Source organism: Cheilinus undulatus, linkage group 7 (genome assembly GCF_018320785.1).
Source record: "Cheilinus undulatus linkage group 7, ASM1832078v1, whole genome shotgun sequence".
Classification (NCBI taxonomy): Eukaryota; Metazoa; Chordata; class Actinopteri; order Labriformes; family Labridae; genus Cheilinus; species Cheilinus undulatus.
In genome coordinates, this window is record NC_054871.1 from 22,080,602 (window position 1) to 22,099,373 (window position 18,772).

The 18,772-nt window shown below is 41.2% G+C and overlaps 1 protein-coding gene across 8 annotated transcripts in view; it reads right to left on the reverse strand.

The window, feature by feature from the left end:
- Positions 1–979: 979 nt before the first annotated feature.
- LOC121512845 (ephrin type-B receptor 3-like) overlaps positions 980–18,772 on the reverse strand; it is a 75,207-nt gene continuing 57,414 nt past the window's right edge. For 6 of the 8 annotated variants that reach the window (XM_041792342.1, XM_041792338.1, XM_041792343.1 and 3 more), the window contains exons 11-16: positions 16,882–17,129; positions 15,813–16,028; positions 12,977–13,126; positions 12,342–12,541; positions 8,678–8,833; positions 980–5,062 (exon numbers count right to left, since the gene is read on the reverse strand). In XM_041792342.1, the coding sequence (XP_041648276.1) occupies positions 4,954–5,062; positions 8,678–8,833; positions 12,342–12,541; positions 12,977–13,126; positions 15,813–16,028; positions 16,882–17,129 (1,079 nt within the window). In that variant the 3' untranslated portion in view covers positions 980–4,953. The remainder of the gene's footprint in view (positions 5,063–8,677; positions 8,834–12,341; positions 12,542–12,976; positions 13,127–15,812; positions 16,029–16,881; positions 17,130–18,772) is intronic. The other 2 variants (XM_041792345.1, XM_041792344.1) reach the window with 1 other exon arrangement.

The following is an 18,772-nucleotide window of genomic DNA, read 5'->3' on the forward strand; positions in this document are numbered from 1 at the left end:
TAGTAGATGCACCTTTGGCTGCATTTTTACCCTCTACCTTTACTAGCCTTTCAGGACTGGCTGCCGAAAGCATGATGCTGCCACCCTCGTGCTTTACAGTGGGGATGGACTGAAGATTTTGCTTCTACTTGACCATGGAGTCTCCCACATGCCTTCTGGTGATCTCTAGTCAAGATTTAATCTGAGTTTTCTTCAATGAAGCTTTCTCTTTGCCACTAAAGCTTTGACTGGTGAAGAACCCGGGCAACAGTTGTTGTATGCAGAGTCTCTCCCATCACAGCTGCTGAAGCTTGTAACTTCCTCAGAGTAGTCATAGGTGTCTTGGTGGTCTCTCTCACTAATCTCCTTTTTGCACGGTCACTCAGTTTGTGAAGACAGCCTGATCAGGACAGATTTACACGTGCCATATTTTTTGCATTTTTAATGATGTATTTAACTGAACTCTCATGGATATTTTTTGCATCCATCCCCTGACTACTACGTTTCAATAATCCTTTCTCTGAGTTTCCTTGAGTGTTCTTTTGTCCTCATGGTGCAATGGTAGCCAGGAATACTGATTAACCAGTGACTGGACCTTCCAGACTCAGGTGTCTTTATACTGCACTCACTCGAGACTCATTCACAGCACTCAGATGATCCCGATTTTACCAACTGTGAAACTACGAGCACCAATTGGCTGGACCTCTGTTGAGTTACGTAGATCACTTTACATGGGCTAATTTTTTTGTGCAATCACTTGTTTTACTTTATCATTATTTTTTTTTATTTAATTGACATTACTTCGTACAAATCTGGTTTCACACTGACATTAAAGAGTTTTTTTTTTGTAACTTTTTTTTTTCAGAAAAGCCAAATTATTTTGACAATGACTGATTTATAAAATCAATAAAAGGGTAAAACAACCAAGGGAGTAAATGCTTTAAATGCTGGCTTTCATGGATTCATCAAAATACAACATAAAGACTCAGTCAGAGATCAGTTCAAATTTCTTAAATAATTTAATTGCAAAAGGGTCTTTTAAAAATATTTCTACAAGAATGCATCATCATTTTTTTTAGTAATTTGTTGTGTATGTTTGCACCATTAAATACATCTTAATGCTTTTCAAAGAGGAATTAACAATTGCATTTTTCAACTTTATCCCACCCCCCTCCCACTTCACTATACATGTACAGTACTCTCTAAAACTTCCTTGCAAGAAGAGGGGGTTTGCAAAAGTGACAAAAAAGATGTGTGGAGTGAGCTTGTTAGAAGACAGAAGAAGAAAAAACAGAAATGAGTATATTTATTTAAAACAGATAACTGAAAAAAGTTAGGTTGTGTAAGTAAAAGGGGTATTTAGGGAGGAGGGGGTGTATTGTCTGTATGATCTTAGAGGATGGTAAAAAAGGGGAAGAAAGGAATGTTGGGCTTGTTTAAATCTAGTTGGCACACGTAGAGAAAACCACATTTGACAAAGCCTGAACTCTGCAAATCAAAGTATTTCTGTATAAAATGGCAATCCTTTTATTTCATACACTCACACACACAAACATAACAGTCCATCTTAATTTCAGCAGAAAGATGAGCAAGAAAAAAAACACACAAAAAGAGTGTGTTCCTGTCCTCTCTGTGAATGTTGAGAATTAAACACACCAATGGACGTGTGAAAAATCCACTAAGGAGATAAATGGTTTGCAGTTGATGTGGTGGCAGTTTAATCGTTTTAAAATGTGCAACAGTGCCAGTCGAGCTCATCACTCACGGCTGGTTGACTTTGGTGAACACAAATCCAGACCCCAGTGCGCCATGTGCACCTCATCAATAGTTCATGCAAGCTCCAAAGCACTGCCATTTTTCATGAGTGGGAATGTCTGCCATCTGATTGTGTTTAGCTCCCCATATGCCCCCCTTCTTTACTCTCATGCTCATCAATTGTGTCTTTTTTGGTGTCATGTGCGACTCTGCAACAGTGGAGTTTACCGACTGATTAAATAATTGAGCCGAGTGCAGGAAAAGTGAATGTATACTCCTGGGAGACTTTGGGTAAAAGCGAGCTTCTGATTGCATTAATTCTGCTCTTTTTGCCATCTCCAATTGCAGTCAGAGTTTTCTAATCAAAATACAGTTTTTCTTTAGAGGTAAACAAACTAATTCTGCTGAAAAATATGAAGCAACATTTGCTCATTTAACAGGCACTTTCATCACTTTCAGCATTATGACAGATTCGCTCAAATCTAAACTGACACTTTGATGAAAAATAAAGAAATACTTTGAGTTTCCAACGGTAAAATTACTCAGTGGTGTCCTGCAACTGTTCCAGGTTAGTACACCCTTTGCAGAGGACAAGCAGGAGTGTACGTGGAATAAGATGAAACAAGATAAAATGGGGAACACATTGTGGTTTTGCATAATCTCCTCCATGACTTTTGAAGGGACTTAAGAGAGGCTGACAAAAGTAATATGGGAAGACACTGCATGGCTGCTAACATCACGCTATCATTACACATCTAACTAATAGTATTCACATATTGCATTGATCAGCTCCAACCCAAACAATATGGGGACTTCATGGAAGATCATCTTTTAATGCGCCACCTCATAGGGAAGTCTAAATATCATAGTCTCCAAGATGCAGCTGCTATCATTTAGGATGAGGGGGGGGGCTGCAGATTTTGTGTCTGTCTGTGTGCCCAGGCTGTTGATCCTGCACTGTACTAATCATGCAGCAGCCCAAGCTGAGACAGGATGATTGCAGGCCAGACAGGAAATGAAGAGAGATAATGATAGGTCAGCACTGCCGTATGTCTGCGCTCGCTGCATGCGCATATCCTCCCAATGCCAGATCGGCTGCTGCATTAATCAACCTGACAGAAAAAGACCAATAGGTTTCTATTCTGACAGGTTTGATTGTGTGATGAAGGAGGCAAAGATGGTTTTCTCATGATTGGCAGATAGGCTGCTTCATGAACAGTCCTCCATAAGATGTGTTGGGAAGGTTCTATCATTAGATGGTTATTACATAAAATTATAATACAGGGAAACAACCATTTCAAGATGAAAACAATGTGCTTGGAAGACTATTTGTAACAGCTCAGTGCCTTACAAATGCTCTGTGTGTTGAATGAGAATGGATTTTGGAAGCTTAACAGCCATTTAAGGTGTCACATGCACACAATCTTAAACACTCACAACAATGGACGGAGCAAAAGGGCGACACATTTAGAATTTAACACAAGTGATGTGAATCTCCTCTTCTTTCAAAATCCCCCCTTCCTATTTTGCTTTCTGTTAATTTCACTCTGAGTCAAACATTTCACAACAGCACTTCCATTTTTTTGTCAAAACACCATTTTTTTCTTTTGTTATTTATCATATTTTTGTTACAAAACATGTACAGGCTGTTTAGAACAACAACAAAAATACAATATCCAATTTATATGCCATTTCTTTTAGTTTAATAGTCATCAATTCATTGGGTGAATCCTCTCTTCCCTCTGATTGTTCCAAGTCCATATTCCCAGATGGGACAGTCCATCTGGGTGTAGGTTGTGGGGGGGCTGGGTAGGGGGTTAAAGGTGAGGTACAAATAAATACATAGGGCAGGATATCAAGAAATTAAAACAAGAAATTTGATTATTTCTAAATCCAGGTAATAGTAAGTAGAAAGTAAGGTGTCCGTCTGGGTTTCTCTGTTTCTGCATGATGCATATATATATAATTCTATATATATATGTATGTTCGTCCTAAGTTCATTTTTTGGATTCAGTAAAAAAGAAGGTTTAACAGTTGTCCACAGAATATAGCGTAATTGTTTCAGATATATTTGCTCCTTGACACGGTTCAGTTCATGCGTTAATTCTCCACGGTGGCAAACAGCGGAAGCCGTATTGTACAGTATACTCGTGTGCAACTTTGACACACCCACACATCCAAGCACGCCGAATCACAGATACACTCACACATGCGCACACGCACGTACAAAAAAACACACAAAAAAAGGCCAAGTGGTCTTTCTCTAGTGTTGCCACAGTCCTTGTCTCCACTTCATCACAGGAAAGTGTCCAGTGGGGGGTTCTCAGGTTTGACCGGCCGTTTTGAAAGCACAAAATCTCCCCAAAAAAAAAAAGTGTAAGAAAGCCAAAAAGGAAGGGAAAAATTGCTGTGTGGACAAACAGAAAAAAAAAACATTTTTATGTGTGACAACACAGTTGATGAAAAGGTGATCCCAAGCTGTGGAGCAATCCTGAGTCACGTCAGGTCAAGAGATGGTTGAAGAGGTCTCAGCAGCCTAAACGTCCAGAAATTTTGGCTGCCCACCTCTGAACTCTGTCATCCTCCAGACCTTAGACCTCAGCCAGTCTTTTCTTCCTCCCCCTTCATCAGCAAGTGCCATTATAGATAACACACCTTCAATATGAAGATGGAGAATGACACACATGTGCATGGTAAATAATCAGGAAAAGGACTGTCCTCTATGTCCCCTGGGTCCAAAACACCTCCACTTTTTCACAGCAGGGTGTCCATTTCTCACTTTGTCCATCAAAGCTGGGTAGAGAGGTGAAGGTGCATGAGGATCAGAGGGTGACACTTCAGTTACAGGGCTAAGGCCAACCTCACTAAAAACACACATGCATGCAAATGCAACCTACACCAGAGCTGGTGTGGCACGCATGATGGGATATCAGGGGGGCTAACTCCTCTTCCTTTCAAAGATACACAAAATCTGATTGGATGGTGACAGATCAATGATGAATTACAAAAACAAAGCAGGAACAGGTATGGAAGTGGTAGTGACATAACGAAAATTAAAGTCAGAGGCACTGCAAGCCAGTTTCAAAGCATCTAATTGGCAGAGTTGGGTCAGGCAGCTAGGGTTTTTCCAATGGCTCTCTCTGGCACAGTTCCTCCCCCCTTTTTTCCTGTCTGGTTGTCCTTTATATTTCTAGTGCGTCGGTGTGTTTGTCCAGCCTCTCACACCTGGACAGGAAGTGTTTGGTTCATCTGTAGTCTCATGTCCTGAATGCTACCAAGAATCTTCTTCTGATGGCCAGCCAACGTCACCCCTATCCGCAGCAAGTCTCTGTGGAGGGAGAATAAAAAGGAACAAAAATAAGAACAGGTGGCTGGGTTATAAAAAGAAGCGGACAAGCACTGCATGTCCAATTTCACTTTTCATTCAAAAGTAAACACCCTAACAGGCAAAGGGCAGAGAAGCAGGCTGGTAGCCACCTATAAAAGGGCTAACAGAGCGTAAGTCAACAAAATGCACATTCCCCTCCAGTGAATCCTGCTCTTAATGCGTATACTTCTGTTACCAGACAGGTGGGCGAGAGAAGGGGAGTCACATGGCTATAATGTGATAGTTAATGATTAAAGAGGATACTATGCCACTGTTCGGCAGCTGGCAGACTTTCACAGAGTTCAGAGCAGCCTGCCAGGAACAGGGAAGCAGAAAATCTTCCTTTTTCAGTAAGATACTAGACTGATTACCCAGTACGGAGCCTGTCATTCATGCTTTAGAATCACTCTGTGAAATCAGCTTAAACTTAACACTGAAGCACAACATTCCTCAGTGCTTAAACACATCCAAGAAAACCTACGGCAAATAAGACTGAGGAGTGTAAATGAGTCTTTTAACTAGAGGCTACCAAGAGCTATAGTAGGATTTTGTTAGAGTATGTTAAGGACTTTGACCACAGTAAGAAAATACAAATGTGTTAACATCCTCTAAGGGCCTGGAGAACACACCTGCTTTGGCCGTCATTACCGTAACGACCATGTTAGTTTAAACCTCTATTAATAATAATACAATGTGAACCCTCTGTCTGATTTCCTTACTTCATGGCTGGAAAAGAGCACTGCGTCTGGGGTGGTGATTAGCTGATTGAAGGGGCTCTATAAAACTGTGTGCCCTCTCCATTTAGTCACACACACACACACACACAAACAGTGGATAATCTAATATCACACACAGACGGCATACACTCTGCTTGTCTCAATGACTCTGTAGTACCATTTGTACTACAAAAGTGTGTAGCTACACAAAAACCCACACTGCACATCCATCCTCTCCAAAAGCTAAATAAGGTAGCATCACAGCAATTTCTCACAAATAAATGGTGTTTTTCTGTTTTTTCATATTGCGCCGTCCCCATCAGTGCAGCGATGGAGGATGAAATGATAATAAATGGGTACCATTAGAGGAATTACTGGCCATTAAGGGCAACAGAGAGCCACGGTACAGAATACCTGTCAGCCTAGCCAAATTGAAACAAATCACCCCCACCTCCATCTCCTATTATGCTGCTAATGAGGATAATTTATTTATCATTATAATCCTAATTCCTTTATTTGATCATCACTGGCCCTCCAATTTCCATGATTTCTATTACATCATTTCCTGTTTGTAAACACAGTAGAAGATGGGTGGGTGGTCAAGGTTAACTGGCAAACAGGTCAAGTAAACAAATGTGAGCGCTTGCTAAAAATACTAAAGGGATGTTCAATTTGGGGGTTTGTTGATTGCAGTGTTTTTATTTTTGACAGCTATTTACAGTTTTATTCTTAGTTTAAAGGATTTTTGATCATTTCTACCCTTTAAAGTTTTTTGTCTTTGAGAACAAGAAAACATTTTGGTCCAGTTTAAGTTCATAAAAGATGATAATATTTTTGTCCTCTTTGCCTGAATCTGGTGCCAAATCATACTTTAGTGGTTTATGTTGCCTCCAAAACCTGGGATTCCTGCTTTCTACAGCAAAGAGTCAGAGGAACTACAGGTTTGTTTTGTTTTGATGAATTTTCATACAGTGGAGAAATATCATGGATACCGAATGCCCTCCATCTACATAACATTTTGGTCCCTGTGACGAAAACTAAACTTACTTTTTACTAGAGTTTTTGTCTTTTGTAAGAGTTTAATCTTAAACATTGTTCGCACGGGATTAGTACCTGTAGACCTTTGATAATATACCCCCTGATGTCAGTGTTTGGTGTGGTACAACCACACAGGATTTGTGAAGTCTGTAATGAACTCAACTTTATGAAATGAAAACACAAAGATGCTACAAAACTGCAGCACAGAAAACACAAGGTCAAAATTGACTACAAAAGTTCATACAAAAAAACTGCATTGTTCTGCAGGCTATATTTCCTGCATGTGCCCTTTACTGTTAACCAGAGTTTCCACTGGACAACATACACTTAAGTGTTTTTTCCTCTCTCTATATATTTATTTTAACTTTTTTTTTAGATATGTAGCAAGCTGTATATTACTAATAAACTATTGAATTATCTCCTCTAACTCTCCCAATATGCTTCAAGGTTGCTATAGTCACCTGTGCATATCTGCTGCCGATCAAAACAGAGGAAGAGAGAGAAAGTCCCTCTCATTAATGGATGAGAAAGGGAGACGTCTTATGTCAAATATGAATCTCTCCTGTTACTTTTAACAGTTTTTATGAAGTTGATGTTATTGATGTTATTCTGTGCTCTATAAATTTTGGGATCATTACGCATCCCCAAAAGCCCTCCCCTGCGCAGATCTGCTGTTGTAGCCAAATTACTGAATACTAAGCGACACATTAATGTAAATTTTGTTATGTAGTTTCAAATGTACAGCTAAATAATACTAACATAAGACTAGGCAATTGTAAAAAGAAGCAATGGATGGCAGATTAAAGGTGCTGTGTGTATTAAGAGAGCAGCAGTGAATGCCCATAGATTTGGACACTGAAGTTTAAATAAATAAGTAAGACAAAGCCATTTTTACTAATAAGATGAAATTAAGTGGAAGAGAAGCACTATTAATAACCTGTATGTGTCAAAAGTTTGTTAACAGTCTCCTACATGCCTCCATCATTTTTTCAATCAGAAAAAAGCATAATTACCACCCTAAATCCCAGAGCTACTGATTCTCATGGGATTAGTATCACCTGGACCTATGTATGTGCTAAACAATTATAACTCCACAAATTACAGGCATGGATGATTTGCAAGGGATTAAAAATACAGACATCCTGGGCGATTATCACAAATTACCAGAGGTCTCTCTTGGTAATACTAATCCTGTGCAATGGGGCTTTATTCTTGTCTTTCTCATGGAATAAAGGTTGTAGACATACATTTTTTGTCATAGTTTTAGTCTGCAAAATCAACACTGACTGTGTCTGTTTCAACCACTTGTGAATGTGATTTTACAACCTCCTCCTGATAAAAACAGCCCAGATTGGTCAGTTATGTGTTGAAATACAGGAAGAGCAAGGAGGACTTTGTGGTTTTTGCACTCCTGCATAATCTCCTGTGTGCCTTTTGACAAGTTTTGTTGCAAGAAAATCACAAATTTTCTTAACGTAAAACTAGTGTTAATACAATAAAACAAGCATGAATACTGACATAGAAAAACACAATACATACTGCTTCCTATTTTCAAGGCATAATTTATCTCCAAACATTACAATTGCCTATCCGAGACATCTGCTAAACGTACTAGTAGAGTAAAATATGTTTTCCCTCCTTTATATTAGTCATTTGATGAGCCTAATCAGAGCCACTTTTCCTCATCTTATCAAGTTTGATTAGACACACAACTATTTTTATTCCCTGAAGGTCAATCTTTATATCACTAATTTGACTCTCAGACTCATCCTAGTCAATCACTGCGGGCCTGATTAGCCGAATCCACTCCCTCTCCACTCACTCTGCTGTCATCTGGGCCACCAGGTCAAAGGAAGCAAATCCGGCGTTGACGAAGTTGTCACGGTAGCGGCTCATCTTGATGGCGTCCAGCCAGTCCCCCACAGTGGTGAAAGTGGTATAGTCTGGTACACAGCGGTCAAGCAAGGGCTGGGATACCCTACATTGGAGAGCAGGGGTGGAGGAAGAGAAACAGAGAGAGAGAGAGGGTGTTAAGGTCGTCAATCTACTGCCTCTAACGGCTCAACCTCACCCCCAAACGCCCCCCGCTGAGCGCCACCTCTCCATCTCTCCTCCTCTCCTCTCCTCTCCCCTTCTCTCCCCTCTCCTCTCCTCCACATGTACGGAGTTGTGTGCAGGGGGTTGGGGGGGGTTGCTTATTTGGGATGGGGCGGGGGCTTTTTAAACTGTGGAGAGACTGGCTGGAGGCTTGGGTGGTGGAAGCTGGCGCTGCAGCTGGTAAGGCTTGGGTGGTTTTTTTTTTTCATAGAACAGATGTCAGATCAGTTCTTGAATGATGACTCAGCATATTGTCATTTACGAGGAACCAAATCACACTTACATTGAGGGAATAAATCTAAATCAGTGCTATTAATAAACAACAGGTGCCAGAGTAAACATGTGGGCTGTTTCTAAGTCAAGGATGCATTTAATTGGCAGCATCTGTGATTTAAGAATGCAGAATGTCCAACATTTACAGTCACAGTGCTCATGGAAACCATGGAAATATCTGCTTTTGGTGTGTTATTTTTGGGTTTCATCTAAAAACGAATCTACTGGTAATCCAATTTGGAATGGATGAACCATCTTCATATGTCTGTATATCTACAAAATGGTTTGGATCTAATAGAAAAAAATTTGATTTCTTTGTCTTCTGGTCAACTTATATCAGAATAGGCCCATGTGAGCCAAACTAAAAGGTATAGAAGAATTATCCCAGGGTTTGTAAAAGCCCTGAGACAAAGCTTGGTTGGCTTGACACAGAGATTTATGCCTGACAATCCCACAAAGGGTATAAGACTTTTGGGAAAAAGGTTCTCGACAATGAAGAACTTTCTGTGGAATTTAAACAAAAGTGGTCTTCATGAGTTTTTGCACTGATGTTGCATGATGCTTGCAACATGAAAGGATCATTTGCATGTGCATTTGTTTGTATATCAATTTAATATGTGTAACAGGTGCATGTTTGTTCTGAAAATGTGTTTTGCATGTTCCTGTGCACCTGTTGACAGCCCAAAAAGTCTTTCCAATGAAAGAGCAAACCCCTTGTTCTGATCAATGCTGCAGATAGGGAGGCCACCTTGGGAGTTTTAATAAAACTGTGCTACAACTCAAAGTGAAGTGGAGCGGATGAAGAAGAAGTGGAGGTGGAGGTGGAGAGGGGAAGGAGGGGTAGGCAGGGAGGTGAAGGAGGAGAAACAGATGAGGGAGCGAGTGAAGTGAAAGAACACCACTGTCTTCCCTCCTCTCTGCTCGGCTGATCCCTGTCATCCTTTTTGATGGCATTAGATTCATTAACAATTAAAAGAGGAATGGAGAGAGAAAAGAGGGAGAAAAGAGAAAAAGGCATGGGGAGTTAATAACAGTGATACAGAGGCTCCATTGAGTGGTGTAGATGGAGTGATTTTTAATAAGGCCTGCGCTTCGGAGCCCAAGGCCTCGGGCCGTCGTTAACACCAGACTCTGGCTTCTCTTAATGGAGTATTGTTAGTGTTCCCTCACTAAAGCTGGCTTCAAAAAGGTCCACGCCGATGCTGGCCACATGTGAGCTACAGGCAGAGATGATTTTGTATGCTTGCTGGTGGAACAGTTACAGAGCAGGCATGGTTCAAGGTCAGCGGTTGGGACTTTTGCAGTCTCACCAGGGTTAAGTTTGTTAGAGAACTCTACAACTCTAAGAAGAAGAGTGGATATGATTCAGTTTTAAGCCTTATTTCTGCATTTTCCATAAAAAAATTAGATAGAAATGTGGCACAGATGGCCTAGTGGTTAGTAGCGATGAGTATCAAAATCCAATACCAGTACCAACACATCTGATACCTAGCTATCCAAATTAAAAAAGACATTGATACTACATTTAGATACCCTGCCACCCCAAATAAAAGGAAAAATATATGTAATGGGATTTGTATGATTTTAAGTTGAGATACACCAGTTTCCTTTTCTTATCCCATGTTTGATTGGCCTCTTATAAAACTAGAATCATCTATGATACACAGACAGCTTTTTATTCTTCCCTGACTCTCAACACACTTTGTTCTTTCAAAAGTATCGATTCAGGCACTGTTTAAGTACTGGCACTGTATAAGAAGTATCGATTTAGCACTGGTATCAGAAAAAACTTAAACGATTCCAGCCCTAGAGGTTAGGTTAGGTTAGCCCCGTGTACATGGGTGACACCGGGTTCAAGTCCGCCTGCAGCCTCTTTTCTCCATTTCTCATCCCTATTTGCAACTCGATCCACTTCCTCACAAATAAAGGAATAAGGAGTCTCAAAAATATATCTAAAAAAATAGACAGAAATGATTTGAGTAAAGCCTTAACTTAATTTCTCCCTAAACCTGAAATCCACATTGCCCCAGTGCAGCCACTCAAAGAACAAAAGAGCCAAATGACTTTTACACCAGACAGTGTTAGCTAACCTCCAGCCACCCTTCAATGGCAGCCAGGATGACAGTCTCATCTCTCACTCTTCCCTTGTTAGGTTTGTCGGCAGGAGGCCACCTCTCCGCTGGCCCGTTTAAAATCTCGTTAGTGGCTAATTAAAAGGCGCTCCCAACTCTTTTTGCATCGCCCTAATCGAGCTAATTAACCGCAAGCTTAATCTTCCAAGAACGTCACTTCGGTAGCCAACCGAGACCTTGCTTTCCCTCATGAGCCCAAACCAGGATTGTCTGTAGCCCTCCCTCAAGACAGTAAGACCCTGTTGCAGGGACAGATAGGTAGGTCACCCACACCCCCACTCACTGTCTCTCCAACTCTGCCACCTTCTATTCTTCGAACTCTTTCCAAGAAACAGGTTGTAGAGAGAGAGAGAGAGGCTAAATGTAGATGTGACATCATTGATCGAGCTCCCGGTTGGCAGGGGAGTTGCTTTAAGGGCTTTATTGAGCGATGGTAATTTGGATTTGCATAATGGCCCTGGCTGCATTTGTGAGAACTAGAGAGTTGCAAGCGAAGAAATTTGCACTTTATAGGTGTTAAGAGATTGTTACAGCTGAGTCAGAGTGGCTCGCAAACGCCATATCAACTTGGATATGGAATATTTGCACAGAGGAAATTATTATTGCCTAATGAAATGGCTCGGCCAGTGCTCTAGCGGCTAGAAAGTCAAGCATGTTCTTGTGATAAACTAATGACCTTATTACTGCAATCCATCAGTGGAGTCCTGCAGGTCTACTCTAATGTTTGATTTAAGAAAACTAGAGAAGATTTTTTAGAAAGCCAGCAGCACAAATATTATAATGATATGGTTGTAATTAGACATTAATGCCCCTCAGAAAACCATCTAATAAAACTTAACAAGGACCTCCAGGGAACCAAGATCAAAGTTATACTCCACTTTCATACTAAAAGTTCCACCAAAAATACATATCACATAAATTTGCTCTAATCTTTGCATGGCAGGACTCTCCGTTGTCACTGACACTTTTTGTATTCCAACTTACCCAGTGGACTGTGTGCTGTTGGTGACCACCTTAAGGCTGGCAGCATTACGAATAAGCTTATCCAGCGTGGCCACAATCTGGGTGAATTTTGGTCGCAGATTCCTCTCCTTCACCCAGCAGTCCAACATGAGCTGGTGCAGCGCCGTGGGGCAGTCCATGGGTGGGGGCAGTCGGTAGTCCTGCTCCACCGCATTTATCACCTGGTGGAGGGACAACAAAGAAATCAGAATCATTTCTAGTCGCAGAGGCTGGCATACAGTGAGGATGAGCAATACAGGGAGAGTGATCGGTCAATTCAAAGAGCAGGTGAGCTGTAACAGAAGATGAGGAAAAAGCTGGGAGAGTCAGAGATAAATAGGAAAAATGCTTTAGGGAATACATAGAAATAAAAGCTGGAAAAAGATTATCTTTGAGTGGTGGTGGTGGGTGGATTTGAAGAGAGAGAATGGCTTTTAGACAGTGAAAGCTTAAGTGGGTAGAATCTATTATAATTTTAAATATCTACATTTATTATCTTGAAATGCAAAATGCTACCGCTGCTGCTGAATTTTTCAGCAGAACAGCCCTCTTTACAAATCTATCTAGATTTACTCTGCATATATTAAATGACACAAAGCACACTAATATCAGCTTACATCTTGATTGCTCATGTCCCAGTACGGCCGTTCGCCGTACGACATCACTTCCCACATGACGATACCATAGCTCCACACATCGCTGGCTGAGGTGAACTTCCTGTAGGCAATCGCCTCGGGAGCTGTCCAGCGGATGGGGATCTTTCCTCCCTGTGGATATGCGAATGAGTAGGTGAGCATGAAATACTGGAGGGATGGAGCACAAACACAGAGTCACAGACATACAAGAGGAAGAGAGAGGGTGAGAAAAAACACAGTCTAAGGGAAATGTCGATGCACAACACAAGGGTGCATGCGACCCAAACGCCACATACACACAAGGTTAGTAACACAGTTACAGAAAATGACAAGTACGAACATGAGGGGTTATAATATTTAATGTGCTACTAATTGTACTTTTCAACATCAATATATCATCATTTTATCCCTAGTTAACCCTTCAAAAGGCACTTGTTGAAATACTTGGAAATAATATTTAAGCCCTACACTTTTGTAAATGTTTGTGTTTTTTTTGTTTTTTTTTTTAATGGTGAAAATCAAGGTCAGACACAGCAGTGGTTCTCAAACTAGGGTCCAGGGGTCCACAAAATAATCTTAAATAAATTATTATTTATTAGTAATGCCATGTCATTAAAAGCAATTAAATACTTATAAGGACTACAGCCCCACAAAACAACCATACTAAACCAATGAGTCCCACATAAGTCAGCTTTGGGCCAATAAAAACTTAGATATGATTGTGAGATATCACGTAAATCTATCACTCGTCATGCATCAGCCATTTTGCTGAGGACACATTTGGTGTGCAGGTCCAGGTAGCAAAAATGGATAAATATTTAAGAGCATCCACTTCATTAAGTAATGCTAGGCCCAAACCAGCTAAACTGAGAAAATATGAAGACAGCTATCTGGAGTTTGGTTTTATTAAGAACAGCGATGGAAAACCAAAATGTGTTGTTTGTCTTCATGTGCAGCGATGCAGCCCACCAAGCTAAAGTGTCAGCTGATCACAAAGCATGCAGAGTTTAAGGACAAAACGTTTTTTTTTTTTGTTTGTTTGTTTGTTTGTTTTCAATGAAAGGTGAGGAATACATCCGCCAGAATACACGAATGGCGAACCTGACCACAACATCAGAAAAAGCACAGAGCGCTTCTTATTTGGCTGCTCAAAGGGTCGCAAAAAGTAAGAAGCTATACTCAATAGGACAAGAGCTTGTATTTAGGTTGAAGAGTTTAAAATACAGCATCTAGTAGTACAAATAGCAGTTAGCATATGTTTAATCAGTGCATGTCCAAATATATTTCCTCCATTTTTCATTTCTGGCACTAAAAGAGACATAAAACTGCATTTTTTTTTTAGGTTTACAGAAAACAGGAAGTTTGAGACACTCTAGGCCACTGCTGATTGGTCATACGATGTGATGTCACTTTCTATGATGTTGACTGATCTATAAAAGACATTCTAGCGCTACTGTATCACAGAGAGTTGTGGGAGGGCCACGATGGAAGTCAACTGAAGTGACATTAAATAACAAGGTAACCAACAGGGATGTATGGGTTTAGTCAACTAAATGTCATCCTGGCTAGTCAATAGTAAAATCTGTACATGTTGGCTAGCATTTCCATTCAAATATCATGTACAAGTTCTATATAACATTTAAGACAGGACCCCAGTTTTTAGCCGGGGCTAGAGCCGTAGACTGGATTAGTTTCCCTACTGCCAAGACGTAAAACAAGCACAGTTGGCATCTTGTAATGCAGTGCAGTTTAAAAATATTTTGAACTGGGGAATAGAGACTAATTGGATGTGAGCCATGTCAGGTTATGCTGGCGTATCAACCATAGCATGCAGCATAGGTCTGTTCATGTTAACCTACAAGGAGGACTGCAGACTGGTAGTACAAAGATGGCTGATGTTGATTTTGACTGTTTCCTGAGTTTTATTAACTCTAGAGTAGTTTGTTAGTCTGAGTTTAAATTTGCATTTTCTTGACTTTGACTTTATTTAGGTTAATCAAAGTTAGTTAGTTCGTTAATCCGAGTATCAATCTGCCTGAGGTCATCAAACATAAGCTTGCATAGTCATTAGGGTTCCCAGGCTTGTGTTATGTCAGTTTCCCACTAAATGCAAGAATTAACTCCCTGAGCAACCTTTCTGTTGCTGCACTAACAGCACAGAGAAGAAGAAGTAGAAGAATCTTTCACTCAGCTTAAATGACCTGTTTTAAGGTCTGACATGGGTACATATTCAGAAAAGTCTATTTGCTCTGGAAGGAAAGAGACATTTTTCCTGTTTAAAAAGTCAATAAACCTAGAGAACTCAAACTTCCTTTTTGTTTATACAGTATGTCTGAGGCTGAGCTCTTGCTCATTCATGATGACTGAACCTTGCCTTTACCTAACCTCCTTTGCCAATTTTTCAAGTTTGGTCATGTAGGATTAAGAGCCTGAGTTATTCAATTACATCAGACATCCGATTAATTTGTCAGGGAACAATCTTGTTTCATTTCTGGCAATCTGCTCAAAAGTACAAGCAGAAACATGTCCTGAGAAATTTCTCTACAAAGTAAAATGTGTGTTCAAAACAGTCACTTTGAAGATATTCTTGGAACCAAAAATGCCACAAATTCTTCTCTTTTCTTATTTTATGCAACATCTCCTAATTCTCAAATTCAGTCTATAATAATGTGTTTACACCAAAGTGTTTTTGCAAAGTCATAAATTAATCATGATTTATTGATGTTAAAATGTGAAATGCAGCACCTTTAAACATTGACAATTCAAACATGAGTACACAAACACATAAACTACACATGGGTATGTATGTCTGACTCACCAGGGAGCTGGTGTAAGTGGGGTCTGTGGGGTCATCCTCGAGGAAACGAGATAGGCCGAAATCAGACACCTTGCACACCAGATTACTGTTGACTAAGATGTTTCGGGCTGCCAAGTCTCGGTGCACGTAGTTCATGTCTGACAGGTACTTCATACCTGCTGCGATGCCGCGCAGCATGCCAACCAGCTGGATCACTGTGAACTGCCCGTCATTGAGCTGGCAGAGGTAGAGAGAGAATGAAAGGGATAAATTGGACGGTAGATCAAGGTTGAATATTCAAAGAAATAAATATTTATGTTTGTACCCCTTTCTACCTTGATTTGTCTGACCTCTACTCTGTTTTCTTTGGCTCTACAAGTACTTTATGTCCTCTTGCATCATGTTAAGTCTTTTTCAGCTCTATCTACACATACCGTATTTATCTCTCTTCTATATCTCCCTGTATCAGTCTTCTTTTCACTGCAGACAATGTATGATGTGACTTTGATACTTTGATTCATTTCAGGCTGAGCTCTCTTTAAATGTCACCAATTGCCTGAATGCAGCATTTGCCAGATATCCTTTTTAAGCTCTGCAACAGAGTTCAAAAAGGCCTTTCAAGGGTTGGAAAGAAGTGAAATAACTCAAAACAAGATCAATCAGATCTGGATGGGCTCATTTTCTTGATAGTGCATTACTGATACAATCTAAAAATGAATCTTTTTTTAACTTCAAGCTAACCAGAGATCATTTAAGAGGCGTCTGGCTGCAGACCTCTATGGTGGGGGAGTTTGGGCTCATATACTGCAGACCTCAACATAGGATGACCTCCACAATGGGGCAGGAAGTGACGTACTAACCCTTGTTGGGTTTTTCCTTAGTTTGTGGTGTTATTTTTAATCTCATTCCCCTCCCCCTTACCCTAAACCTAACCTTTAGGGCTTGGGTACCTGACCTTAACCCTCTTTGGGTTTTCCTTAGTTTGTGGTGAGTTATTCAGAAAATAGCCTCTCTAACCTAAGCAGAAATATACATCATTCAGTAAGTCATCTTTTTGTGAGTCATGTCTTTGTGTATCAGATTTACTTACCCTTAAGAAAGAGTCCAGTGCTCCATTTTCCATGAACTCTGTCACAATCATGACAGGCCGACTCTTTGTTACCACACCTTCCAGGCGGATGATGTTGGGGTGGTCAAACTGACCCATGATGGAAGCCTCAGACAAGAAGTCCCGCCTCTGGCGATCAGTGTAGCCCACCTTGAGAGTCTTTATGGCTACGATGATCTCTCTGCGCCCGGGAAGCTTTAGGCGACCACGACACACCTCCCCAAACTCTCCTGCGAGAGCCAAGGCAAGACAGCAGGAGAAAAAAAAGAAAAAAGAGGAATAGGAGAGATGGGAGGAGAGTGAGAGAAAGAGGGAGGGGAGAGAGGCATGACGGAAGAGTGGAGGAGAGTGGGGGAAAAGAGGGGAGAGGGTACAGTTAACTGGTTAGAACCAAGGAGCCAGGGAAGGGTAGCAGGGAAGTGGAACAGGGAGAGGACTGCAAGAAAAGCCAGGACTTCAGGCCAGTGTCAATGGATGGTGGTGGTAAGTGGAGCATTCAGTGACTTTGAGCTGTTAAGCTATGGATTAAAAGAAAAGCATGACGACTGTGAGGCATGATGACGGAGTGTAAGGAGATGGAAAAATGATTGCTAATAAAAATGGGAAAAGCAGGGTGATGTGGTAATAGGTTTGAAGGGGACAAGGGGGGGGGGGTAAAAATCAGTGGGGCGTTGCTAAGCTTCAGAAGGGCTGGCGTAGCGGGCACAGGAAGAGGAGATAGGAGGAGAAAGAAGCTTTGGTGTTTTTGGGGTTGTGGATGCTTTACGTTTAGAGTCTACACCAAGCGTGTGCACGAATGCAGTGTGATGAAAGCGTTGTATCATTGACATAGGAGCAGAGGTGACAAAAGTGAGGGATGTCAGGGTTGAGAGGGTGAGGAATGGAGGAATGGGAGGGATGGATTTAGGAAGGGGGGGAATGAGGGGGACAGGAAGGACAGGGGTTCAGGGTTTGTCACTTTAAAGGCGAATGCTGGGGAGCGACGGGTTTCAAGTAGTAGCCTCAGCAGTAGAAGAGCTCTCGTGGTGGTAGTAGTAGCAGTAGTAATGGTAGTAGCAGAAGCAGTAGTTCAGACTCCCATCTCTGCCATCACAACGTCTTCCAAACAATGCTAAGAAAACTCAACCGCATTTGGCACAAGTCCTGCAGCTTTTGAGCAGATATATATTACTATCAAGAGAATCAAAATCATAAATATCACTATCTACAACATCAAATGTTATGGAGGGATTCTAAGGGAGGGGACACATGGACATAGTGAAAACAGTGCCAGGAACAGAGGTCAAATGGAGTGATCCAGTAGAAGCACTCTTTAATAAAGAGGTTCTGGAGACACTTAAGAGTGGACAGAGTAAGGGACAGCCAATCCTGGAAACTTTAACATCTTACACCCCGTCCAGACAGGATTTAACTTGAGGGAAATTAAGACGCTCTGCTTTTTTTTTTCTTGGTTATCATGAATGGCTTTGTAAACCTAATATACTCTCTTTGCTTCAATCTACACCCATCAGGCATAACATTATGACCACCTGCCTTATATTATATGTGTCCCCCTTTTGCTGCCAAAACAGCCCTGACCCATCAAGGCATGGACTCCACTGGGCCCCGCAAGGTGTGCTGTGGTATCTGGCACCAAGATGTTAGCAGCAGATCCTTTTAGTCCTGTGAGTTGCAAGGTGGATCAGACTTTTTTGTCCACACATCCCACAGATGCTCGACTGGTTTGAGATCTGGGGAGTCTGGAGGCCAAGTCAACACCTCAAACGCGGTTTGGGCTCCTCAAACCATTCCTGAACCATTTTTGCTTTGTGGCAGGGTGCATTATGTTGCTGAGAGAGGCCACAGCCATCACAGACTACCGTTTCCATGAAAG